The sequence below is a fragment of the Aquarana catesbeiana genome, linkage group LG05, assembly GCF_042186555.1.
Source record: "Aquarana catesbeiana isolate 2022-GZ linkage group LG05, ASM4218655v1, whole genome shotgun sequence".
NCBI lineage: Eukaryota > Metazoa > Chordata > Amphibia > Anura > Ranidae > Aquarana > Aquarana catesbeiana.
In genome coordinates, this window is record NC_133328.1 from 454,831,712 (window position 1) to 454,859,417 (window position 27,706).

Here is a 27,706-nt window from a genome sequence, read left to right on the forward strand (position 1 = left end):
TGCCTGAATGCCTTTTGTGCAGGTCCACAAGTTCAAGCTGAAATCAATTTGTTCGGTGGTGGCATTCCTTCACCAGGGAGATTTTTTTTTATTTTGGGCATCTGTAGACATCAAGGATGTTTACCTGGAGTTTTGCATCTGCAAGGGACATCAGCGTACCCTACGTTTTTGCTATCTGGGATGCACATTATCAGTTTGTAGCACTACCCTTCAGTCTCAGGGAGACACGAGTAGCGCAGTGGCAGCGCTGGAAGCATTTCACATCTGGTGATGGGTGGAACGGTTTGTTCCGGCTCTGTCCGCCGTGCACACTCCAGGTGTTAGAAACTGGCAAGCAGACTATCTCGCCCATTAGGCGCTGGTTCAGGGCAAGGGGCCCCTACACCTGGAGGTATTTCATCAGTCCTGTCTTTGGTAAGGGATGCCGAATGTGGATCTCCTTGTATTCCACTTCAACCAGGTTTCCATGTTCGTGGCAAGATCATCAGATCCTCTGGTGGACCTACCGGATGTGCAAATGATGCTGTGGGATCCGGTCAATCTCATCTATGCCTTTCCACTCCTCCATCTCATACCTTGTCTGTTCCACAGGATGGGGTTGAATGGATCCCGGTCATCTTGGTGGCTCTGGACTGGCTTCGTCATTCGTGGTACAGTGACAAGGTTCGGTTGGTGGCAGACGCTCCCTGGTGGCTGCCTATTCAAAGAGGACCTTATGTCCCATGGGCCGGTGTTCCACTCTGTTTTACCGTCACTGGCTTGAGGGCATGGCTATTGTAATTTGGGTTTGGATGGACAGGGGATCGTCCAATAAAGGCTTGTAAGTCTACATTCTGGAAGATCATAGCACTGGAGAGCCCAAATTGTTTTGGTGAAAAGACCCGGGGGGTTCCATCTTCGCTCTTTTTTCAGTGACTAAGGTGTTGGCCTTCCTGCAGCGTAGTGTGGAACAGAAGCTTGCTTTGTATACAATCAAGACACATGTCTCTGCTCTGGCTGTTTTTTTTTTTCAGCATCCCTTCGCTATGCATTCTTTGGTCCGCACTTTTATTCAAGGGGTTCGTCATGTGGTGCCCCCTGTGCATTCCCCATTGCCGCTGAGGACCTTGAATTTAGTGTTGGCTCTTCAGAAGCCTCCCTTTTGAAAGCATCTTGGGTATTCCCTTACTTACGCTCTTGCAGAAAGTTGCTTTCCTAGTCGCTATCCCTCTTCCGAAGGTGACGTCGTATTTTTATTTCAGTATCCTTCCCTGTGTCCTAGGCCGACGCATCTAATGAGGCGGCTTTGCACTCCCTGGAGGGGGTTTGTGGGATTCACGTGTACTTTTTTGTGACAGCTGCTTTTCGGAGGTCCTATTCTCTCTTTGTGCTTTTGGACGGTCTGAAGAAAGGCATAGAATTCAAAGGAAGAAAACACTGCTCCAGGTGAGCAATCACTGCAATCTCAATGTGTGTTGGGTGCAAGCCATCAACAAACGATCCAATGTGATTTATTCCACCTGAAGTCAAATGACAGCCACCAATACAATGACACAGGACCCAGTAGGTAACGTGTTTCACACTAAACACAGTGCTTCTTCAAGCCAGTTTTGAAGAAGCACTGTGTTTAGTGTTGTTCCAATTATTTTGACTACAATTGGAATAAATCACATTGGATCGTTTCTGTTGGAGTGCAGCCTTTCTTTTTTACCATGGTGTAGCATCCCTCCTTCTTTTAACACTACTCTGTAAACATCTGGGAACTGAGGAGACCACTTGCTAGAGTTTTGGGAGAGGAATATTTTCCCATTCTTTCCTGATATAGGATTCTAACTGCCCAACAGTCCTGGGTCTTTGTTGTATTTTTTCATTTTAGGATGTGCCAAATATTGTCAATTGGGAAAGGTTTGGATTGCAGGCAGGCCAGTTCAACACCTGGACTATTTTACTACAAAACCATGCTATTGTCATAGATGCAGTATGCAGTTTAGCATTGTCCTGCTGAAATATGCAAGGCCTTCACTAAAAAAGACACCGTCTGGATGGGAGCATATGCTGTTCTAAAACCTGGCTTTATCTTTCAGCATTGATGGTGCCTTTCCAGATGTGCAAGCTGCCTATTCCATGAGCAATAATGCACCCCCATACCATCAGAGATGCAGACTTTTGAACTGATTGCTGATAAAAATCTAGAAGGTCCCTCTCCTCTTTAGTCCAAAAGGAAGCTGTGCCTATGGTTGCCAAAATGAATCTCAAATTTTGATTTGTCTGACCACAGAACAGTTTTGACTTTACTACAGACCATTTTAAATGAGCTTTGGCCCATAGAAGATGGCGGCATTTCTGGATCATATTCAGATATGACTTCTTCATTGCACGATAGAGCTTTACCTCACACTTTGGGATGATGTGGCGAACTGTGTTCACAGCCACTCATTTTTGGAAATATTTCTGAGCCCATGCAGTGATGTTAACAGAATCATGCCTGTTCTTAATTCAGTGCCATCTGAGGGTCCAAAGATCATGGGCATCCAATTGCATTTCAGCCTTGTCCCTTGCACAGAGATTTCTCCATATTCTCTGAATATTTTTATAATATGTACTGTAGATGATGATCTGTTTAAAGTCTCTAAGCAGTTTTACATTGAGAAGCGTTATTCTGAAATTGTTCGACAATTTTTAGACACAACTTTTCACAAATTGGTGAACCTCTGCCCATCTTTACTTCTGGGACACGCTGAGTCTCTAAGATGCTCTTTTTATACTTAATCATATTACTGACCTGCTGCCAGTTAACCAAATTATTTGCAAAATGTTCTCCCTGCTCTTTCTTGTTAGTACCACTTACATTGCCAGTTTTTTTTTTTTTTGTTGCCCTGTCCCAACTTTTTTTGAATATCAAATTTTATCTTATTTTTATTTTTTTTCTTAAAGTGGTACATTCATACAACATACTCCTGTTTCTCTACCACACACAAAACCTCCTCCCATGTTGATCTGGCATTTGTTAATTCATCCCTTTTGTCAGATGTTCAAGAGATTTATTATCTCCCAAGTGGCCTATCTGACCACTGCTCTGATGCTGAGGACCTGTCAGTATTGAAAGGGATATCTGTGGTGACTGGGTGCTCATTGGTTTTGTTCATATTCCCATCTCACATGTTCCTTAATTAGAGGCTCCTCTGTAGTGGGTGCTGCAGCGATCACCAGCTGGACACTAGATATATCACAGATAAATACACGTTTGCCAGCACACCATGGATCTTGGATTGCAGTCCAAAACGTTTATTGCAGAAAGATCACATCAAAACAGGGTAGGTACAACGTTTTGGAGCCAAGCAGGGCCCCTTCATCAGGCATGTGTGTCCATATTGTGCATGCTCGACCTACGTGGTGCGCTGATTGGCTCAGGGTCCTGCTGCCAGGTAACTGGGACGCCTGGTCCCGCTGTTTATGTGCCAAGATCAGTACACATCTCGGAGATGTGCCCTATTGCTTTGGGGCAGCTGCACACTGAGGTGCTTAGTTAATAATGTTAGTTAATAATAATCACTGTATATCACATGCCTGACGAAGGGGTCCTGCGTGGATCCGAAACGTTGCACCTACCCTGTTGTGATGTGATCTTTCTGCAATAAAAATTTTGGACTGTAATCCAAGATCAATGGTGTGTTGGTTTATTCCCACTTGAATTCAAGAATATTGGGGCCTAAATGAGGGGTCGTCTTTTCCAGGCTTGAAATAGGATGCCTTAAAGGCGTCCATTAGGAGGTCAATAGGTCTCCCCTATTCCATCTGATCAGGCCTTTAATATGCAATGCTCACAAAGAGAAGTTGATGTCAGGCCTGACCAGTATGCCTCCTCCCCCACCTCCGACAATTTTGACCTGCTCATGTTTGCATGACGTGAATTAGTTACACCTAACTGATCTCACCAGGGCTGACTTATATTATTTCAACATGACAGGCCTATTACCGATATCCCTGAAATTTGGACCGTGGATAATTCTGTATCTACAACCCCTGGGGGATTTTGTCTGAATTTACAAACTGTTACACAGGTCTTTATACAGTAGCTCTTCCCTGCCCTCAAATTTTAACCCCTCTTACCTCGCTTCTTTACTTAACCTGATCGCATTAGCATGGTTTTCTGATTCAAACACGGAATTTATGATGCACCCTACAACTGCAGATGAAGTCCTTTCAGCAATCAGCTGCTTTCCTAATGGTAAGGCCTCAGGCTCTGATGGCCTCCCAATAGACTTCTTCTGGTCCCTTGCTGAGGCTCCAGCCCCTAGATTGGCCATTTTGTATAATCAATGCCCTGCAGTTGAACTTCTTCATCTTCTGATGCGGGAAGCATGTCCTGATACATGAAAGTCCTAAAGTCTGTGCCCCTGTCTACTATTTCCCCGAATACCCCCCTGTGGAACAACCAATCCCTATCCCTCCTCTATATGCTCCCTCACCCACAGTGTTGGGCAAAATTCTAAAGTAAAAGCATTGCACACACTGTAGAGAACCATCTTTTACTGCCCTTCGATAGTCTTTGCGCCAGTTACTATATCCCTTCCCAGTACCATTTCAGATATCTGCAGATTTTGCATGCCTTCCGGAGTCAATTAGTTGAGGGGCAACTAGATATGGCCTCCTCTAATCTTGAACTGCTGCTCAAGGGGGGCTTTAAACAATTAGTGTGCAGCCGAGATCGGCTCATACAATTTAAAAAGTAACATTATGAATATTGCACGCCACACAGGCTCCATCGGCTTAATATTCTTCTTGCTGGTGCTGTGATTATCCACACAGAGATTTTTTTTATGGACAAGTCCCACAATTTTTCTTTACTGGATTGACAGAGTCTGTAACATCAATGTAGTCACTCAGACCTCCTTCATCCCCTCGGATTTGCTTAGTAGGTCTTTTTTTTTTAGGACTTCGTTCCTTCAGTTGCAGAAAGGACACTTCTGTGCCTATTGTTGTTTTATGCCTGAAAAGCCATCACAAAGCATTGGAAAAAAAAACCCTCTACTCCCTCCATTTAATTTAGGAAGTAACTGGTGAATTAAAACTTACACCTACAGTAACAGGCTACCCCAAAAAGTTTAACAAAGTTTGAGCACGGTGGCTTGGAGAAGCCTCTACGGCAACTATGACTACTATTTAACAGCACCTGTTGACTTACTACTGGGATAACAGGAGGGCTGACCATATCCTTATGTACTGGCTCTCGCTGGGGACCCTAGTGTAGGATAGGGGCAATTTTCTTTTACTCCTGCAATCATTATTTTTATCACAGGAGCCACACAGCACCTGATGTTTTTGCTTTATTGTTGTTTGTATTGGATTTGTTCTGTGCCTACTCATGTGGGTTAGGCCACTTAGGCTTTGTACTGTTTTCATAAATAAAATAGATTGACAAAGTCTAACTTCGGTTTCTTGTGACTTTAAATAGTTTGTTTAGGCCACTGTTGCTTAGCCTGTGGCCCCTGACTTCAAACCAGTGAAGTGCATGCCCCAGGGGTCAGCAACACGATCACCATCTGAGTGCATCAAGCTGGGACTGGCAGTGGAGGAAGCAGGTGTCCGTCGAGAGAGCAGAAGCTGCATAAGCCGATGCTTCCTCTGTACAGTCGGCATCTGACTCAAGTGGAGCAATACCAAATGCACTACGCCTGGGACCTTTCTAGCAGCTATTAGGCTACTTTCACACTGATCTGTGGGTGCAGCGCAGTGCTCCTGCGGGTTAGCTGCACTGAGCCATCATCGATGTCTATTATATCCCGCGGGTATGGTGCGCTTTCTGAATTGGCATCAAACCTCCTGAATGCAGGCGTTTTATTGCACGATATAATAGAAGTCTATGGCAAAGTGCAGCTAACCCACAGGAAAGCTGCAGGTGCGGGTAAACCACAGCTCATTAGTCTGAAAGCAGCCTTATAGGAGGCTCAGAACAGTAAGGGCTCAATTACATTTGTGGTTTACAGGGTCAGTAAAACCCCATAGTTGAGATGCGTTTTTACCACCAATCCCTCCCCCAAACTACTGGTGTAGCATCAGAGGTCGGAGTGGTGACCCCAATCCATGCTCCAGGGGGCCCGCGCAGCCTCCCTGTGACATTCTCTTTTACACTTGGACAGGAGGGGCAGCATATACAGGAACCAATCCTCTCCATTTTCCTCCTGCAGCCACTGAAAGTTGGCTTCTCCTCCTCTTTCTCCTACCAGAATTCAGCAGCTGCAGGAAGAAAATGTTCATAATAAGAAATGTTGAACCATGTTATTTTATTGTGGCCCGTGACCATTTACCAAATCACTTAAGTGGCCCTCGCTTTTCAAAAGGTTGAGTACCCCTGGTTTAGGCCAAGCTGGTCCAAACTATTTTCTTCACTAAGGCTAGGTTCACAGTGTTGTGGGTGCAGGACAGCATGTAAATTGCACACTTTCCTGCACCCACAACTAATAGACGCTGCTCTTATGCCAACATGCAGAAGGTGCCATTAAGTCCTAATGATACCCCAATGCCTCAGAAAATGGAGGGTTGTGCAGCTTTGTTTTTGAAAAGCTGCAAGGACCTTTTCCCTGAGTTTGCTGCAGATACAGCAGCCCACTGAAATTAATGGGCTGCTGTATAAATGCAAATGCGGAATGCACAAAGCGCACTAGTGTAAACTTAGCCTTACAGATGCACCGCTGGAAGTGCTTTATAAACAGTATGTTGCGACAGCTACATACTCTATACAGCGCTCTGTTCTGGCAGTGGGATGGGGACTTCTTGGCCAGCTCCCAGAACAAAATTAAGTTGCTACTGCTCAGCCATTCATATGAGGCTTAGTATTCCATCAATGAATACAGAGCTTCCTCTGATTGACTCAGGTGAAGACGTCACAATTTCCACCTCTGCCAGACAGAGGAAGTCACAAGAAACCTGCAGTTAGACTTTAAAGGATCAGTTCAACTTTAAATAAAAAAGCACATCTTTTTGCAGGTAAAAAAAATGTGCATTTATTTTTTCTTGGAGCCTGGAAAGCAGATTGCAGGTGCCATGCAGGACTCCTGTAAACTTCTCGGTGTATCTGCTTGTACAGGCAGACAGATGCACACTGACAGGAAGAATGAATGAACTACCAGAGCGCTCAACAGTGCCATGGTAGTTTATTGAGAACTACAAGCCGACAGCCACAAAGGTAGTTTTCCATTCACAGAGGGCTGTGAATGAATGATGTGGTCAGGCAGGCAGAGCCCTGCATGGCCACGCCTTTTTCAGTGATAGCGGGCAACCCAGAGAAGATGCTTGGCCACTGTCAATGGAGAGCGCTGCAGCTGCTGAAACATGTAAGGTTCCAAAATGTGAACTTATCCTTTATAAATATCTCCCTGTTCACACTGCTGGTTCACACTGGGGCGACCTGACAATTCACATTCCATGCAGTGCAATGGAACCGTTCTAATGGGAGAGACTCAAGTCGCTCCGACTTAGAAAAAGGTACCTGTACTACTTGGGGGCGACTTCAGCTTGCATTGACTTCTATTAAAGTTGTTTGCAAGCCGTGCTGAGGTCGCGCTATACGGGGCGGCTTCAGAGGCAGACGACTTTGAAGCCGCCCCAGTGTGAACCGGCCCTAAGTGTTCACATGCTGAAAATATTCTATTCTTTCTCTTTAAAGCAGTGAATGCAGTTGATTCCCTGCAGGTGAATCAATCACTATAATTTAAAACCATCAGAAAAATACACCTGCAGTGATTGTCACATTCATTGCATTATAAAAAAATACCCCATATTGCAGTATTCGACGTAAAATTAAAATATGAGACCTTTCCAATTTTACAAAGGTGGTCTTCTATTTTCTATTGTATTAAATATAAGTAATGGTAGATCAGCCATTAGAGGAATATGTTTTTCTCATAATTGTCTGCAAAGAAATTGGCCACATAAATGGTGCACAGCTTTCGCATGCATCAGCCAACTTATAGATGAGCATGGTTAGAAGGAGCAGTAAAGTAAACCATTGTGGGATGCGAAAACATGGAATATATATAAATATGCAACTAGAACTATCCCATGTATATATTTGCAAACTATACATAGGAACAGGTGTTTTGTTTTTTTAAACTCAAGCACACACATTAATCACTTGCATTAGATCTCATTTGTGTGTGTATCTTTAAAAATAAATATCAAGCAGACTAAATCCCCATTAAAAGTTATACAGATGAGGTTAATATGCTACTTTTGGTGTTTTTTTATTGTTTATATTTTTAAACATTGTGTTATCACAGAAATTGTGCTAAAATGAAGGTTATCCTGAGTATTGTGATGTGAAAGCCATTTTTCTGAAAGCATAGTGTGCAGTGACCACGCCGGGCCTTAGCCACCAGCTTGATTTTTAATGTGTTTTCTGAGCAGATCTGTAAGGCCACAAATGAACATACTATTCTGTAAAAAGGAAATGCCTGTTAACCATAGCAGTCTTCCTTCTACTACTACAGGACACTTTGCCAGCAATGATGCCTTGTGTTCACCTTTCATATACCTTCCCTAAATGCTCTGAAAATGTTGGAATGCAATTCACAAAGTAAACCCTGAGGGGTTACTCACAGGACCAGTCATCAGCATTGGCTTTACCCGGAAAGGAACCCTTTATTTAGAAATATTATCCCTATAGCGCTTTACAAATTAGCTGCATTGATATATCTATTAAAAACCTAGGAAAACCAGTTCACCTTCAGTTTTTGTATGAATTGTTAGTACATATTTTCAGTTTGATGAGGATTGCTTTGCTGGGTTATGAAAGACAGTGGATGTTCTGCTAAGGTTTTCTTAATTTTTTTTTTTCTTCAGGGCTTGATCACAGCTGAAGACTTTGCACTTGAAAAATGCTTCCTTCCAACTGAGAATACAGTCATCTACACCTACTCTGTAGCAAGCATTCTGCTGTTTCTCTATGCAGTGTTCCAGTTGTTTCTAATAAATGCTTTGAAATCCTTCTTCGTGCCCAAGGAAAAGCCAGTGTAAAGGAGGCATGTTCCATACTCAAGCCATGCCATATGGAAAACACTAGTTTGTTTTGTTCTCTAGAATAGACCAGTACATTTTACCAAATATATATTTATTAAATGATGTACCTGTACAATATGTGACTGTAACCTATACATTAAAGAAAAAATTCCTTCATTGATTTGATAGCCATATCCCCTCCAGGACCATACAGATGAGCCCTGTGTGGTTAAGGTCAGCCTGTGGACACTTTACCCTTCTGGTTTTTTTTATTTCACTTCTCAGGCCAACTTGGATATTAATGCTCAAAATGATACTTTTTTTTAATTTAAATAAATATGATTGTCTATGATATTTATTGTATGTATGCCATTTTGATGTTTGATAAACTTTAGCCTCAGTGAGAAAGGCAAGGGTTGTTATCACAAGTTTAGTCTTTCAAAATGAGTGGCATAATGGGGTCAGGGGTGGAAAAATCCATGAGCGCTTAACACAAGACAAAAAATGTTGCTCACTATTATGAAGTGTACAGGTCTCTCTACAGACAAGCAGTCCTCATACTTTATGGCCAGAGGAACAATGAATAATTACAGGGTTTATCACTTTGGGATGCAGAGCACATCCCTGTGCATACCCATAAAGTACACCCTCTCTTTACTTTGGTAGTGATTCCTCTGTGGTCTGATGTGAGCCACACAGTGATGATTGCTATATGGGGCTCCAATATAAACATTATAAAAGTCTCTCCAAGAGTCTTATACAACTGTAAAGAAGACATGAAGACAACCGTACGCAATTTAACTTTGTCCAATGTCTTGAAGGTATCGCGTGGCACCTCCACTGCGCAAGTGGATAGGAAGGCAGCAATTGGAGGACTGACATTATTCAACAAATCTTAAGTGATGTTGTCTAGAAAGGCTTGTCTTTACCGCTGTTAACAGTAAGTGTAGACAATGTACAGGTTATCTTGGACACAGGTCATCTAGACTCACATACATAAAACACCTAAGTATAAAATATAAAGCAGTGTAATAATTACTAAAAAGGACATGCCTTATTGCTACAGCAGTTCTTGCTTTGTATATTTATATTATATATATATTTATATATAGTATTGTACCACAACTTCTTTAGAGAACATTTGCATAAATTATTCAAGTTTGAGAAATAGTCACACATATCAATTCTATAATATTTAAAATAAACCAACTTTCTAATGTGTCTCTTTATTAAAAGAGAAATTAAAATGTCATCTTGTAAATTTATCAGGTTAGACAAAGATTTCCACCTTTTTGTTTACCCTCCTCATCGTGCTATAGGCTTACACAACATCCACTGCTGCCATAAATGGAGCAAGCCTAAACTGATGCTGCCATAGGTAACATTGACAGTATCTCTGTGGCAATACTGGGAATGTTGGATCCATGCAAATATGATCAAAAAGTTCCTAAAAGAAATGTAAAAAAAAAAATCTCCTTGGTTCCCACTAAAACACCACTAGGCTGCAAATATGAACAAAGAAATGGATTCCAATAGATTTAGTTTTTTTGTTTTAAAGCTGAGACTTCTTCACCTCCTTCCCGTGCCTGCACATATAACAGAAGGAAAACAAAAAAAGGCATGTTTGCTGCAACAACTGGTCATTGTAGGACCTTACTTGTAAAGGTAAGTGGTTAATTTGCATAATTTATACTTTTTTTTTTTTTTTGTTTTCTTTTTTTTGTACTAAAGAGCATTTCCTTCTTTTATATAAACCAGAAAAAAAAACTAAATTCTACAGATAGTTCCTACCTGCAGTCACAGCTGCAGGCAAGTTTGACATCAAGCTGTACAGCGCAATCAAAAACATACTTACATCTTAGCTCATTTTACAGGTACAGCCATAATCAAGGCACAAAGATCTTCTACAAGTATTATTTTTTTTTCAATAAAGTTGTACAAAATAATATTACATTTTACATCTGTACATTATAATAAACCAGCAGTTAAACAAAATAAAAAAAAAAAAAAAAAACTCTATGAAGGACTAAAGCCCAGTAATGATCTAAGGCTAAAAAGATCATCTGTGGACAAAGCATATAATATCGGTGCAGGTGGTCATTTTTTTTTTTTCTTTTCTGCCTTGACGTGAGAGGCTGAAAGCAGCTGCAGTTTGAATGCCTGAGGTGTGCAGAAACACTTAGCCACAATATACCATAAAAATGTAAAAAAAAAAAAAAAAAAATGCTTGACTTTGCTTCTTCATTAACCTACGCTATGTATGGATTCTGGAACGTCCTTTAAACTCAGCGCCACCGAAGACTTGCAGTCCACTGCTCTGCAATGGACCACAAGCTCCCTCATCCACCTGAAGGTGTTCAAGAGCTGAGGTCACTCTGTTGACCTGCAACTCACCATTGCAAAGATCTGTGACAATAATAAATATCTCTGGTGCTGCTACATTGTGTGTAACTTCATCTACTCTTTTTTTTTTTCTTTTTCATTTTTTTAACCTGATACAAAGTGCATTATTTCTTATTTCCTCCATCAAGTACTCTTCAGTGTCATGGTAAAGTAAAAATAGCTATAATAAGATAATAAAATCCACACAGGAATAAGTCTGAGCATAGTGCCATCTAAAAGATGGGTGTACACTCCAAGGGCATGAGCCCAAAAGAGGTAAAAAATAAAATAAAATATAATGCTAAAGAACAGAGGTAGCCAAAGGCTTAGTGGAATGGTAACCTTTCTTGTTCAGAGAGCCACTTAAAGCAAAGCTACTGCTCAAACAAATGTTTGTCCCTCCTCATTTGAAGAGGTTTTGCTAAAGCACACTACCCCAATCAGTGCGTTTCACCCTGACCTCTAATAGGGTGGTGTCCATTGCCCTATCATACATATATTTATTAACATTAAAAGGTGCAGTCTTATATTTACTATGAGTTTTGATATTGCCTGTCAGTACACCTCTCCTAGGTCATGGTCCTGTTCACCCCAGTGAACATCCAAGATCACTGCTTGGTAAAGTAAAGGGATTTTTTTTTAGACTTTCATTTAAATGTGAATCCCTGTGTCACATCACTTACTGCTTTTTGGAACCACACTATCTGAATTATCCTGCTACGATGTCAGTCAGTGCAAACCACTGGACATGGGCTTCATAGTTACAAGAGTAATGTGATGTTCGTGCAGTTTTGTGTTCCCACAAATAGGGGGTTCTAGGGACCTTTTATTTTGTACCCCCATCTAAAAACAGCTAATGATTTCTTTCCTACACTCAGGAGACCTGTAATTGTAGTCTTCCTATTATTAACACATAACTTGTGGGGATAGCGCTTTCAAATGGACACTAATCTTTTGGTATATAAAACAGACTATGCTGACTTTCTTATTCGCCACAAATGCAACGCATACTAAAAGATGCACTTATTGGCTCAATCTGTAAAGCCGTACAAAGCAATGATGATGATGATGTGCAAAATGCAGTTACCCCATAGGATTTCATTTTACTACAATCAGATCAGTGAGATGAATTCTGATAAGTTGCTATGGCTTGCTGTACTTTGCACAAACCTCTTTACCCTACTGAATCATCCTGTTGTGCTTACAGAAAGTCTGCAGTATGTACTTCTCAAATATGTCCTAGTTCAAATTAAATAGATTACTGAGCTGAGGAACCTTAGTGCTTTCTAGCAGAAGGTTGTAGAGCAAGTGAATCACCTAACCACTGCATGCTCAGCCTAGCAGTAAAGGGTGTACAGTGATTTTTTTGTACCTACAGAAAGGCTGCAGAAGTGATAGTCTGGGGTATACTACCTTAAAGAACTTAGAAATGGCTTATGGCCCTGTCTTCTGCACAGGTGGCTGTGTAGGTGAGAATTGCTAAATTCACTAAAGGTGCAGGCGTTGCCATAATCTAGGCCTAGAAAGAGACCAATAGGGTCCTTAGTAAGGGGAATGAGCAGCAATTGTACAAAGGAATGGTTAGGAAAAAAAAAGTGTCCTGTGAAGAAAATAAATAGTACAAGGACTTCAGCTGCCCTCTTTCATAAAGGGAAAATGAGACATTGGTAACAAAAAAAATCTTAAAAAAAAAAAAAAAATAAAAGCAAAGAAGCCTAGAAAAAAAGTGCGCTGTAGGGATGTTCCACCCTGTGTGGAGCAGTACAGAGGAAAGAGACAGAAAGTGGCAAAGGATTTAAAACCACAGGCTCCACAGTGAAAATGATTACAAGAGTTCATATTGGCGGAGGTGCATTCTCTGGATGATATCTCGACAGTCATTGAAAACTCTGCGAATGTTCTCAGTGTCTACGGCACAGGTAAAATGAGGATAGCAGTAATGTCTTCCATCTCCACTTGCTGTACTTATCCGCTGCACAGACAAAAGAAAACATCTTGTTTTATAAGCTGTCAGAATACACTCAGATACATTCATTGAACATTATACATGTCATTTGGAGAAAGATTTGGCTACACGAGACTCATTTCAGTGCTGTAATAAAACAAGACATTGAGAGCAAGATATCTATGAGGAAACATGTCATAAGGTAATAGGGAGACTACCCAATTTCTCCCAGCATTCATTGAGAGACACAGCATCAAACCTCTGGATATACACCTTGCCTCTAGGAGGAGGGAACACTAGTCAAATTAAAGGCACCACTCGGGTTCACCCCTATACACATATAGTAAATTCACTTTGATATTTGCCATTTCTCTCCAGCTCTGCTAGATTAAGATGTCTAATCTGAAGAAATCTACAGAGTCTGAAAGCTGCTGGTAATGTAATACAAGCTCCCTCATTTTTTGCCGCAGCTATCCTGCTCAGCGTCATACTGGAACTCCTGATTTGGATATTCACAGAAGCTTGGCTATACTTTGGTGGTGGGCTGGCTGTGTACAGAGGGTCTGCTGTGTTCCATTAGGCAGAGGTGTGGGGTCCATAACTCCTCCTATTTAACCCTATTTTCTGTGGTGGTGAAGCAGCCATTTCCTGATATCTTAGTTATAATACCCTAGTTATCAAGCTCATCCTAATGCTTTCTTTGTCACCGATTCTGAAAGAAATGTACCTACAAAGGAGTACCTTTTTTTTTCAGAAGGACCAACATGCCATACTTACCTTCTCTGTTAAATGGTATTGCACAAAGTGGCCCCAAACCTCTTCTTCTGGGGGTCGCCTGCCGGAACTCTTGGCTCCTCTTCTTTGTGTGCCTCCATTGCAAGCTGCTTGCTATGGGGCAGTCGTGTGGGCTCGCTCCTTAGCCAGGGTGTGTGCACCAATAAACACACAGAGTGTGGCTCAGCCCTGCCCCTTGCTCTCTGCTCACAGGATTTGATTGACAGCAGCTACCTCTGAGCAAAAGGAGAGGAGAGAGCCGTTGCAGACGGGCACATCGCTGGAGGTGAGGGGGCGATACAAATGCTGGGACATTATTTAACTGAATGCAGAGAATGCATTAGGGTAAAAAAATGTTTAGCCTTTAGAACCACTTTTGCGTACAGTGGAGGGGGAGGGGTGGGTGTCAAACCCGTTTTTATTATTGTTGCCCCATAGGGAGTTTTAGCCTATTTGTCCTGTTGACCATTAATCAAAACCTGAAAGTGAGGAAAAATCCCACATTTTCAGTGGTTGTCAGGAATAGAGGCACATTTGTTTCAGTGAACCCGCCTGAGAGGATTTCCCTGACTTTGGACAGACTGTCTACAAGACAGGAAATGAAGGGCAGCCTCCCCAACAGGGCACAGATGAAAAAAAAAAAGACACAAGTTTAACCATTGACTACTCAAGTGGGGTCCCGCAGCATCCTGGTTGAGAAAGACTGAATGTCTTCTCTGCCTATAGAAGAAAGATGCTTCCTGAGTCTTGACCGACCCCACCTCCCTCTAACATGCAGAGCTATGTAAACAAGCATTTTACCTGGCAGTGCAGGTGCCAAATGTAAATTGCCAGATACAGTAAACTGCATTTATTTAAAGGTGATATACTGTATATCTAGATGTATGTGTGTGTGTGTCTATATGTTAGTTGGGTTTCACTCACATGAACGTACTTATGTGTACACCTGTGGAAGAACCATGTTTGCCTGCAAAGGTTTTCCTTGCATCCCCATGCAGGCAGTCCCATTATTGTCAATTGGGACGTAGCGGCTGTACTGCTGATTTGACATCCGTGTGGGTGTAGGTCCCCAAATACAGTGTGCGTTCAGAGACCCATACCAACACAGATGTCAAATTGGGAGAAACAGTTGTGTCCATGCAGCAGCTGTGTCCCAATAGATATGAATGGGAATGCCTGCACGCAACACCTGAGCATCCCCATGTGAGCAAACATGGCCCTTGAGTGGACATACACTTAAGTTCACCTGTGTGAACCAGGCTTTACTCTTGACTCCTGATCATACACTCTGTATGATCAAAACTGTTTTTCTAAGCTAGCAGGAGTGCTTTTTTAGATTGGGGTGCCTCGAGACTGAAAATACTTTTAAAGGGTGCTGTGAAAAAGTTGAGCAACACTGCCCTTCTCTATCTAATAATAATAATTACATACACACGAGTACACTTTAACTATTTTGGGGCCTCAAGAAATGAGATAGGCTGTCAGTACATCAGAACTGATCAATCTTCATAGTTGTAGACGCTATAACTTTCACACAAACCAATTAATATACACGTATCGAGATTTTTTTTTTATATGTAGCAGAATACATTTTGGCCCAAATTTTTGAAGAAATTTGATTTTATTGGATTTGTTGTATAACAGAAAGTAGGATACGTTTTTTGTTTATATCACAAAAATAAAAAAACCCAGTGGTGATCAAATACCACCAAAAGGAAGCTCTATTTGTGTGAGAAAAAAAAAATGATACAAATTTTATTACATACAGTGTTACATGACTGGGCCATTGCCAGTTAAAGTAGCGCAGTGCTGAATAACAAAAAAATGCCCAGGTCAGGAAGGGGTAAAACCTTCCGGAGCTGAGGTGGTTAATAGAAGGCTTCATATATTGTGAAGTGTATTTGCGAATATGGCTGCCCCATTATTCAACAAAAATGAAACAAAATATTGCTAGATGTTTATGCTGTTGTGCAAAGCCCATGTGTATGTGTACTGTATCCAGGCCTAAGCACACTGGGGCTAAGCAGTGGACAGAGGTAATCTAAGAAAGGAAATACTGTAAATTTTAATGGCAAATCTTACAGGATTTCTTCAATATGTTACATTGTTAGTTTAAAACAGCTAAATAAATTTCGGGTGAATCAAAACTAAAGGTGTGCAAGTTCAACTTGGCTTTAATAAACATGCCATTAGAAAATTCAGACTTGCTGACTGCTGGCAACACAATTAGCTAGGGCAATGTTCTGTTTACTGTAACATTACTTACTAAAAATTCATCTCGGATGAAGAACTTAGCTCTGGTCACTTTGGGATCTTCTCCTGCGTCCGGTATCGCTAAAAGGTAAAATAAAAAGCATGAGATTATTATTATCATTATATAGTATTTAGTCAGCACCAACAGTTTACGCAGCACTTTACAATATAAAGTGGGACAGTACAATTACAATACAGTTCAATACAGAAGGAATAGGAGGTTCTTGCTCATGGAGCTTACAATCTAAAGGTAGGGGGAGGTGGTACAAAAGGTAATAGCTGCAGGGGATTATCTAATGGCGGTGGCTCAAATACAATTGTTGTTAGATAGACTTCCCTAAATAAATTAGATGTATTGTAATTATTAGCAAAGAAATCTATATTCAATACCTGTTACATTGTCTGTGGTTGCTAACTTGATATTCACACAGAGAAGCTGATGTCAATGAAGGGCTTTAGAGGAGTTACACTGTAAATACCGGTAGGCGCCAATCCTTTTACTACCAAATATTGCATTACATAGTAGGTGAGGTTGAAAAAAAGACACAAGTCCATCAAGTCCAACCTATGTGTGATTATATATCAGTATTACATTGTATAACCCTGTATGTTGCGGTCATTCAGGTGCTTATCTAATAGTTTTATGACACTATCAATGCTCCCTGCTGAGACCACCGCCTGTGGAAGAGAATTCCACATCCTTGCCGCTCTTACAGCATTGTTCTGGAGTAGGTAAAAACACAAGCAACAAGTTGGAGTATTGTTTGAAGATCGAACATTACAAGGTTTGGGTGCTCACAGGAGAGAGTTTGGGAAAAATAAAAAAGGCATCTTTCATTTTGGTTTGTACTACCGGTATTATCTTACCCTTATAACATTCATGACATGTTTACTTTAAAAACAAGCAGTGTAAGTACCAGAATTAGGGCTGGTATTGGGGATCTTAGACCGGAATGGGAAAAGCAGCACAGAGCTAATTCAAATGAGCATGCTAATACAAGGATAGAGAGAAGAGCTCATCTACTTGCTGCTTCTGATCTTTCACTGTCCAATCACAGACTCAGGGAGGTAAAAGACCTGTAAGGCCTGGTTCACACCTATGCAATTTGCTTTTGAACCATTTTTTTTTTTTTTGGGGGGGGGTTTGGGTTAGTACAACTGGTTAACTGCTGACAAGAGAACTGTGTAACTAGCTTGTTTCTCGTCTACTTGTCTATGTTTACTATGTTTAACTTTATGTAGTTATTGTAAAGCATGGAATGAAGAATGTATAATTGTAAATTGTGGAATTTATAATAGGAATAAAGAAAAATTTGGATTATAAAAAAAAAGAACCATTTCTGCAGTGCTTTTTGCGGTGTGTTTTGCACACTTGTTTGATTCTTTTTTAAAGCGTTTTGTATTTTATATGGGTTTTTTGGGGGCAATTTGTTGTTGGGACTGATTAGGAAGCGCAAAACACGTCAAAACCAAACATGCTTTTCTGCAGCATCTCCATTGAAGTCTCTTGAACCTAAAACACACCGTTATGCTTTAACCACTTTACTGGGCACTTTCACCCCTTTCCTTCCCAGGCCAATTTTCAGCTTTCCACGCTCTCGCGCTTTCAATGAGAATTGCGCAATCATGCAACACTGTACCCAGATGAAAGTTTTATCATTTTGTCCACACAAATAGAGCTTTATTTTGGTGGTATTTATTCACGACTTTTTTATTTTTTGCGACATACGATTTATTTTAAAAGAAATCCAATAAAATCTAATTTTGTCATAAATTTAAGCCAAAATGTATTCTGCTACATGTCTTTGGTCAAAAAAATCCTGTTAAGTGTATAATAAGTGGTTTGTGTGATCACGGACATATGTACGCAGATGATCGTGTACAGATGTGCGCAGATGATCACTGACATATGTACGCAGATGATCATTGGGACATATAATTTTACTGGGACATATGTGGGGGACAGGCTTTTTTACTGTTTGGGGAGATGTGTGTGGTGACACTGTTGTGGGGAACACCATTTTGGGGACATTGTGTGGGCACACTGGGCAAGGGATCGGTGGGTAAAAAGCTGTCTCTCTCCTCACTGACAACATCCGTGTGAGGAGAAGAAAGCTGATCGTCTAGCAACCGGCTCTCTATTTACGTCACATGATGGCTGTGATTGGATGCAGCCATCAGGTGATCAGGCGGGCCAATCACAGAGCCCTACTGCCGATCTGAGATGCGCTGTGTCCAAGTGACATGAGCGCATCGGGATTGCGCCGCTGTACAGGCATGAGCGCGTGCGATCCCTCTCCTTCTGAAGGATGTTCCTGGCCGTATATGGGCAGTGGCCGAGTGGGAGGTGGTTAAAAAAGTCCCTAGCCTTTCCAAAAACGCAGTGGCTGAAAAAAAATAAAGCATACATGTGAACGTGTCCCATAGGAAACCATGTTAAATGGACTTGAGCCATGACTAAAGACTAACGTCCGAAACACATAGGCTGTTTTTACAGCATTGTACACAGGGTGGATTTGATTTAAATGAATTTGTGTTAAATAAGGATTTAAATCACTAGTAAAACGGCTTGATTTAAATCAACTCGATTTAAATCATAATTTTTAAAGAGCAACTGTCATTTCTGTCCCGCAGCGGCTCCTCCTGACCTGCTCTTGACTCACCGACAGTCCCATTCACTTTAATGGGATGGCTGGTGATGTGGCAGTGACACAACAAGGTGAGGGACGTGGAGGCAGCAGGTATGCAGATCTCCACTAACAGCCACTGCCACGATGGATCTGAAATGACAGGTGCTCTTTAAATGTAAGGACTCATTCTTGCTGATAGTTAGAATCTTTAATATTTGCAAACAAAATTAAAGTTTCCTATTAAAATAATAAGCTGTCAGGTTAGTAAAACAGCAATATCAGAACTGATTCAATCATACAGTTTGTAGTTTACATAAATTTGCAAAACAATGGGATAAAGGAATATTCCTGAACTTTGTTTTATCTCATGGTTACTGTGAAATTGTGTGAATGCATCAATGCAGTGCATGTTATCTCAGCTTGCAGAGCTTGGATTCATTGAATGAGTTTGCCAAAAATCCTCATGCTACATACTAAGCTCAATTTCTTGCTGAATAAACTAAATTATTAATGAATTATTATTATAATCTTAAACAGAAAACTATCTTTAGATAGATTTACTCCAAAAGCATTTTACTATGCTACTACCCTATTCTGGTACGTTGGTGGTGTCGGCAGCCTCGAGGTCTGAGCACCGATTGGAGCTGTTATGTGGGAAGGTTGTAGCGCCAATACACCTGTTTTCCCTTGATGTTAAATAAACTGTAGTGCGTTTCTGCAAAAAGCACCAAAATTGGCATAGATGTGAACCAGGCGTATGTGTTACTGAACAGAAGCAGAGAAAAATTAGGTAGACAGGGCTGTGCTGTGTAGCAAAGCTGCGTAAATGTCAGGACTGGGTGGATACAAAACACAAATCCTTTAGGCAGTTAAAATAGTCTCCATATGGGTTTTTCATCTGCGTATTTAGCTATTTTCCTAGAGTTCAGCTTTAAAAGCTCTCACTGTAGAAGTTGAGACAGCAAAGAACCTGTATATTCAGTCACAAGGTATACACAACAGGAACATAACAGCATTACTACACAGCCCTCGTTATGCAGTATTTTGCTTTTCCTCCCTATATTGCCATTGAATGCCATTTATATCCATGTACACAAACCATTTATCTTTGTGCTTACCATCATCAGGTACAGTGTAGCGCACATATTCTGGGAAGTAATCTTCTATTTTTGATTTTCCTGCCAAGACTTTTTCAGCCAACATGTCTTGTTTGTTCAAGAACAAAATTACAGAAATAGTTCGTAACCACCTGCAAAGAGCAAAATGTATTTTATAGATTATACTGAGTGTGCTATATAGGATGCTCTGTCTGGTTTTCATAACAAAACAGTTACCTCTGTAATACCAATAGTATGTGGTAGCACAAAGCTCTGAATTTCTGTTCATCATCTAGGATGGAGGTGGGGGGTTCCCAAAGTCATAAGACAGCCAAGATCCCTGGGGCCATGTTTTACCTGTCTATGTGTTCAGTAGGGGCCAGTAAAGGAAAGCATTAATTACACTGGCTTCTGTTAGATAAATAGTTTTTGCTCTGGTGCTCACTTATTCTATGCTGTCCATGCTTGCTACATGTTTTCTTCCTGCATTTTTTTTTTGGATCATCTGGAGAGAAATATCAAAAGTGCGTGTATAGTGTCTGGTAGATCTGATAATCTCCAGTAGTATGTCCATAGCCACTACCCTCTTACTATAGTATGTACACTGCCCCATACAATTTGTAGCATTATATACACTGAATGTCATGCATGGCCAATTGCTCATGTCGTGTAACTTGACTGCCACTGCCTTAGGCTCCCAGCTTGTGAGCTCTCTATCATTCTATCACACTGCATTCAAAAAATTAAAGCTTAAACTTATACAGTGTGACAAACCCGTGCTGCTCTTTTAAATACAAAAAATAGAATGAAAGGTTTCTTCAAACAACTCCTATTTTGACAAAAATATACAACCCCAATTCCAAAAAAAAATTGGGACGCTGTGTAAAATTTACACGAAAAAACAATGCAATGATTTGCAAATCTCATAAACCCATTGTTTATTCACAAAAGAAAATGTTTAAACTGAGAACCATTTTAAGGGAAAAAAATAAGGTAATTTTGAAATTGGCAGCAACACATCTCAAAAAGTTGGGACAGGACCATCTTTACCATGGTGTAGCATCCCCTCTTTTTTTGACAACACTCTGTAAACGTCTGGGAGGAGACCAGTTGCTGGAGTTTTGGGAGAGGAATGTTGTCCCATTCTTGCCCTGATTTAGGATTCTAACTTCTCAACGGTCCTGGGTTGTCTTTGCTGTATTTTTCTTTTCAAAATGTTCCAAATATTGTCAATTGGTGAAAGGTCTGGATTACAGGCAGGCCAGTTAAGCAACCAGACTCTTCTACTACAAAGCCATGCCACTGTCATAGATGCAGTATGCGGTTTAACATTATCTAATCTTATTATCCTATCTGAAATACACAAGATCTTCCATGAAAATGGATGAGAGCATATGCTGCTCTAAAACCTGGATATATCTTGCAGCATTGATGGTCCCTTTCCAGATGTGCAAGCTACCAATTCCATACACATTAATGCACCCCCATAGAATCAGAGATGCAGGCTTTTGAAGTGAGCGCTGATAACAAGCCGGAAGGTCCCTCTCCTCCCTAATCCGGAGGATGCAATGCCCATGGTTTCCAAAAAGAATGTCACATTTTGATTTGTCTGACCACAGAACAGTTTTCCACTTTGCAACAGACCATTTAAAATAAGCTTTGGTCCATAGAAGATGGAGGTATGTCTGGCTCATGTTCAGATATGGTTTCTTCTTTGCATGAGCTTTATTTTGCATTTTTTGGTGGCACAATGAACTGTGTTCACAGATAGTGATTTTTGGAAGTACTGCAGTGATGTGTTCATTCCTCCCAAGACCTCCTGCTCTCTAGTTTCCTCATCACCTCATCCAATATTCGCCTCCAGGACTTCTCCTGAGCCTCTCCCATCCTCTGGAATTCCCTACCCCAATCTGTCAGTCTATCTCCAAATCTATCCACTTTTAGGCGATCCCTGAAAACTTTTCTCTTCGGAGAAGCCTACCCTGCCTCCACCTAACAACTGTTCTTTTATTTTCTTCATTAGATCATCCCCCACAGTTATTACCCTTTCGTATCACTTGACCCTCCCTCCTAGATTGTAAGCTATAATGAGCAGGGCCCTCTGATTCTTTCTGTATTGAATGGTATTGTAATTGTATTGTCTGCCTTACTGTTGAAAAGCGCTGCACAAACTGTTGGCGCTATATAAATCCTGTATACTAATAATAATGTCCATTACAGAATCATGCCTGTTTTTAATACCATCTGAGGGCCCAAAGTTCATGGTTGTCCAATATTGCAATTTGGCCTTGTCCCTTGCGCACAGAGATTACTCCAGATTGATTTGATGATTACTGTAGATGATGATATATTTAAAGTCCTTGCAATCTTATGTTAAGGAACATTATTCTGAAATTGTTCAACAATTTTTAGATGCAGCTTTTCACAGATTGGTGAACCTCTGTCCATCTTTACTTCTGAGACACTCTGACTCTCTAAGGTGCTCTTTTTATACCCAATCATATTACTGATCTGTTGCCAATTACCCAAATTAGTTGCAAAATGTCTTTCCAGCTCTTTCTTGTTTGTACCACTTACTTTGCCAGCTTTTTGCAACTTTTTTGAGACATGTTGCTGTCATCAATTTCAAAATTACGTTAATTTAAAAAAAAAAAATGTTCTCCTTTTAAACATGTGGTATGTTTTCTGTTTTCTATTGTGAATAAAATATAGGTTTGTGAGATTTGCAAATCATTGCATTCTGTTTTTATGTACATTTTAAACAGTGACTTTTTTGGAATTGAGGTTGTACTTATACCACTTACCTATCACCTTTATATTCTATAGTTTTTTTTTATTATTATTAATTTGGCGGGTTAAAAAGTTTGGTTGTTTCAGGCAGTATTTTAGGTATTTAAATGATTTACCTTTTTTATATTTTTCAAAATAGAACACTTACAAGTACTTGTAAATATGTTTCTGAATCCCGCTGTATGATAAATCAGATTAACAATGGTTTGTCCAATGAACACATTCCAAAGAGATGAATACTGGCCCAGGTAAGCACAGCCTTTCTAGTATACAAAAGCCCCATAAGCACTCTATGCAAGGTCCACTTTTTAAATGTGCAACACGTTCTCCCCCTTCTTCGCCTCGCTGAAAGTGTAAAAAAAAAAAGAAATCCCGTCATCCTGTTGACAAGATCCTGGTGAATGCTGAGTACTCCAAGTCTCACACTGCTGATATTAGAGATACTCTACGTTCCCCAGATCTCACCATAAGGAGGATGACGTCCCACTCTACGCTTTTAACCAGCGAGGAGCGCATTTTGCAAGGCCCACTTTAATGACTGACAAATGCTACAGAAAAAGAAGTGCTGACAACGAGTTATCCTTAAAGGATAATTTCACCTTTTGTAAAAATAAAACACAAATAAATAAATAAATAAATAAATGCACATCTTTTTTACAGGTCAAAAAAAGTGCATTTATTATTTTTTTACACTGCAGCCTGTAAAGCATTGCACCCACGATTAGCAGATTGTGGATGCAATGCCAGGATCCTGCAGACTCTCAGCTGTCTTCCTGTACCTCCCGTATGGGCAGAGAGTCTGCAGGATACAATATATATATAGCTTAAAGCACAATAATAAAATGATATGAGTTTCAGGGCTTTAAAAAAATAATAAACATACAGAAATTCAGTGTGCAGGATTATTTAATGTGACAGGATTGGCCAGGGGCCTGAATACTTCTGCAAGGTAAAATACTTTCCTGTAAACTGCAATCATTTTCCCTTATTAGAAAGTCTTCAGGTTTCAATTATTTGCTGTCTGTTGCCACCAAGTGGCAAAACAGCAAACTGCATCTTTTTCTGTTACATTCAAAATGTCACACATACATAAATACAAAAAATGTTTCCTGTCGCATCAAGGCAGCATACACTTTGGGTTGTGACTCCGCCCCCACAACCTGATAGGACCACGTAGCTATTAATCCCAGAGAGGGACCCCGCCCCATTCTCCTTTCTTTCCTCACCTGTCAGGACCGAATGGATCAGCACCCCCTTACCGCTTCGCCCCAGCCAGGTTCTAGCCTCTCCTGGGTGGAAGTCCTTGCCTGTACAGCCTCTAAACGAGCTAGATGGAAGGAACCCCACCCTGGTGGTCTCAGGGGTATGCCGTCGGATGTCTTACAAGCCTTAAACAGCTTAAACGCTTAATCTCTGTGCAGCAGCCTCCAGTTTCATCTTTGCGCACTGTCACATTTTAGGTGGGTCTCCTGAGTCCTGTAGTCCCACAGCATCGCCTAGTGTTTGCGCGCCAAGCGTTCTGGCACTTCCACGCATGCGCAGAAAGCGGTGTCGCACCCAAGTTCATTGTTTGCTAGCTTCCAAAATGGCGCCGGGCTCCTCGCCGCACAAGTGCGAATGCGTGACGTCATCACCGCCGGAACGGTGGCAGATTTAAATCCGGTTTCTTTCTCACTTCTCTTCTGCCTGGTTCAGGAGTCCTACTCTTCAGCATTACCTGCTTTCTCTGCACTAATAACCACCCACCTGTGTTATTCCCTCTCCTGAGTAAGCTGCTCTTTGATTTAACTATGCTTCTCTCCTGCTTCTTCCTCTGCAAGTTTTCCTCACTTCCCTGTGCTTTTCTTAGGTGGGATTTCTGTCATCACTCATGGAGGCCGCTGCCCCAGCAGACCACCACCAGCCTAATAGGTAAGGGGGAGGATGTTTTGGTAAGTAGTGAAGATTGGAAAAGAGAGCCGGCCACTAAAGCTGCCTAAATTGGACAGCCCTATCAGGTCTTCAAGATCATCAAATTCAAAACGCAGAGAGACCTCACACAGAAGCCGCTCAGGTCACAGGCGAAGCCGCTCAGATCGCGGAAAAAGCCGCTCAGGCCACAGGGGAAGTCGCTCAAGTCACAGAAGAAGCCGCTCAATGTCCTACTCATGGCACAGTCACTCCTATCATAGGAGATCCCCTACACACAGGCGTTCGTCTCCTACACATTATTCCTGTCCAGCAGGGAACTCCTGCTGGGTATGTGGTGCCATAGGACTTCCGGATTAGCTGGCCTGCCATATGTGCTTCGACGAAGCCACTAGGCAAAAAGAGTCAGATGTCAGGGAGTCTGTTAAAGATTCGACTCTGCAAGCCTCAGCTTCTGAACCAGACAAGCCTGCTCAGAGTACCTTGTCCGCTACTCCCATCACATCAAGGAAACCGGAGGCCCTGTCTGACAGCGAAGACTTGGAGGTCTCAGCTGGTTTCGATTTCTTGCTGTTAGAGCCATTCGTGAAATCGCTTAAAGAGGCGATGGGATGGGAGGAGCCAAAAAACTCTGCAGAAACTGAAAAAAGTATTTTCCAAACCTCAAGAAAGACCCGGAAACTTTCACATTTATCGACGAATTGGAGGACCTGATCAAAGACGAGTGGCAAAAGCCCGAAAAGAAGACCAGTCTTAGTAACAGACTAGCAAAGCTATACCCACTCAAGGAGCCTAACGTGAACAGCATACCTCACAGCAACCAGCCCTTTCAGGAAGACGGAAAATCTTTTAGTCATTCCGCATGGCTTTAGGAAAGGACAAGCGGCATCCTCTCGCACCATTGCATCATGGTTGGTGAAGGCCATCAAGAAAGCCTATTCATTGAGTATGTCACAAATACCTGAGGGCTTAAAGGCACACACCACCAGGGCAGTGGCAACCTCCTGGGCAGCTTACTGCAGAGTATCTTCGGAAACTATATGCAGAGCGGCTACTTGGTCATCTAAGAACACCTTTATGACACATTACAAGGTGGATTCCGCACGGTTGTCAACAGTGGAATTTGGAAGAACAATTATCCAGGCCAACTCTTCTATTCCTTGTTAAATAAACTTATTTTGCATTCCCACCCAGTTTGCGAGTTATTCCCCAAAGTGTATGCTGCCATGATGCGACAGGAAAACGGAAAATCGTATACTCACCTTTCTGTAAATTTCCTGTCGCATCTTCATGGCAGCATACAGATGCCCACCCTTCTAAGGTGATATATATACAGAGAATACTGGGCGGGGGCCCTCTCTGGGATTAATAGCTATGTGGTCCTATCAAGTTGTGGGGACGGAGTCACAACCCAAAGTGTATGCCATGAGTATACAATTTTCCGTTATTCAGTTCCTTTGCCTCAAAACAGAAGTCCTGACTACAGCTTGTGTCAAGTACAGCCTGGTCTAAAAGTTAAGCACTGCAAGCAAGGCCATACTGAATTCATCAAAAACACAGACTCAGGCCTTAAGTTGAAACACACTGAGCTTGCTTTTACTATGGTAGGTGAGGAGGGGGTTTGTAGTTTACCTAAATATTTAACCAATCCACTCTTGATATATAAAAGACAGTTTTGCAAGTTTGTAGGTTTCTGTTATATCTTTTAGTTACTAAACCTTCCTGGATGGTCCATCTCGGGCTGCAGACACTATCTGCGCTGAGTTTGTACATTCTGCCCACTCTGCATCTTTCTTTTTTCAGATACCCCCATTTCCTTCCAAAATGCAAAAATATTTGTGGACAAATTGGCATCCAACCAGACAGGTCCTTGTAAGTGGGCAAGGACATTAGGATTGAACCCTTAGGTAGGGCTCGTGCCAATGGTTTTGCAAGCACTTTATAATTATGGGAAGCAAAAAAACAAACCTGACAACTTAGAACTGGGATTATTGTTTTGTGGAGTTCTCCAGTGACCTGATATCCTGTTCATTTAAATATTTCAGGTCTTCAGCTAAATGCTTGAAGATTATCTGTGTGTGTGACCCTGGAAGGTGCCCAGGATAACCTGAAGGAATCTTTTAATTATACCTGTTGTTCCAGATACTTTTGAACAGGTCCAGTGCTTCTCGTAGTCTGTTTGTGTTATTATCTTCCCGTATGACCATATTGTAACTGCTACTGGCAACTACAAAAATGATAGCAGTGACATCTAGAAGAGAAGGCAGAAAATACATATTTGGTCATTTACCAGCATCTTTTAAATAAAGAAAACCAAATGTCTACACCTATTGGAGTGAACTAGTTCACAGCACCCTTTTTCAAGGACAAAATATTGTAACATCCAATATCGAAGTTAAAAAGTGCCACAAATTTTGAACAAATGCTATACAAATACGTTTTTTTGATAATTCACTGTCATATGAAGTGAATAAAACAGGCACTGCCAAAAATGTCATACAAGTTCAGCCTTACAAGTAATTACTAGAAATATAAAGTACGCTAATTTAATAAAGTCCTAAAATTGAAATATGTATCTTTCTCTTTAGCAGGACATGCTGCTGTTAAAAACAATTCATCATACACATAAAACAAACATCCATAAGAAGTCATCTTTTCTACAATAATGTCCAGCCTCAAAAACTGTCACCAAGGAGTTTTAGATCTACATAAACGTACAAGTAGTTGCAGGAAAACATGGTGAGCACTTAGAAAATTTCTGGATTTCTGCACAGATGGCTTCTACACACTTGCTCTTCATCTTAGTCATAATAAAAACAAAATCAGTATGATTTGACAGACAGACTCACACAACATTTTACATATGTCTGTTTTTTTTCTAATTAAACCCGTAAAAGCCTGGGAAATGAGCTAAAACTGGAGAGCTCTTTGGCACTACAAATAAATAATAT

The 27,706-nt window shown here is 41.1% G+C and overlaps 2 protein-coding genes across 6 annotated transcripts in view; one reads left to right on the forward strand and one right to left on the reverse strand.

Moving 5' to 3' along the window:
* The window catches only part of MPPE1 (metallophosphoesterase 1), a 137,096-nt gene extending 126,398 nt beyond the window's left edge, over nt 1–10,698 (forward strand). For 2 of the 4 annotated variants that reach the window (XM_073631321.1, XM_073631323.1), the window contains one exon: nt 8,821–10,698. In XM_073631321.1, coding sequence (XP_073487422.1) covers nt 8,821–8,994 — 174 coding nt within the window. In that variant the 3' untranslated portion in view covers nt 8,995–10,698. The remainder of the gene's footprint in view (nt 1–8,820) is intronic. The other 2 variants (XR_012244502.1, XM_073631324.1) reach the window with 2 other exon arrangements.
* GNAL (G protein subunit alpha L) overlaps nt 10,650–27,706 on the reverse strand; it is a 433,469-nt gene continuing 416,412 nt past the window's right edge. For both annotated transcript variants that reach the window (XM_073631319.1, XM_073631320.1), the window contains exons 9-12: nt 26,886–27,006; nt 20,079–20,209; nt 16,344–16,411; nt 10,650–13,330 (exon numbers count right to left, since the gene is read on the reverse strand). In XM_073631319.1, coding sequence (XP_073487420.1) covers nt 13,184–13,330; nt 16,344–16,411; nt 20,079–20,209; nt 26,886–27,006 — 467 coding nt within the window. In that variant the 3' untranslated portion in view covers nt 10,650–13,183. The remainder of the gene's footprint in view (nt 13,331–16,343; nt 16,412–20,078; nt 20,210–26,885; nt 27,007–27,706) is intronic.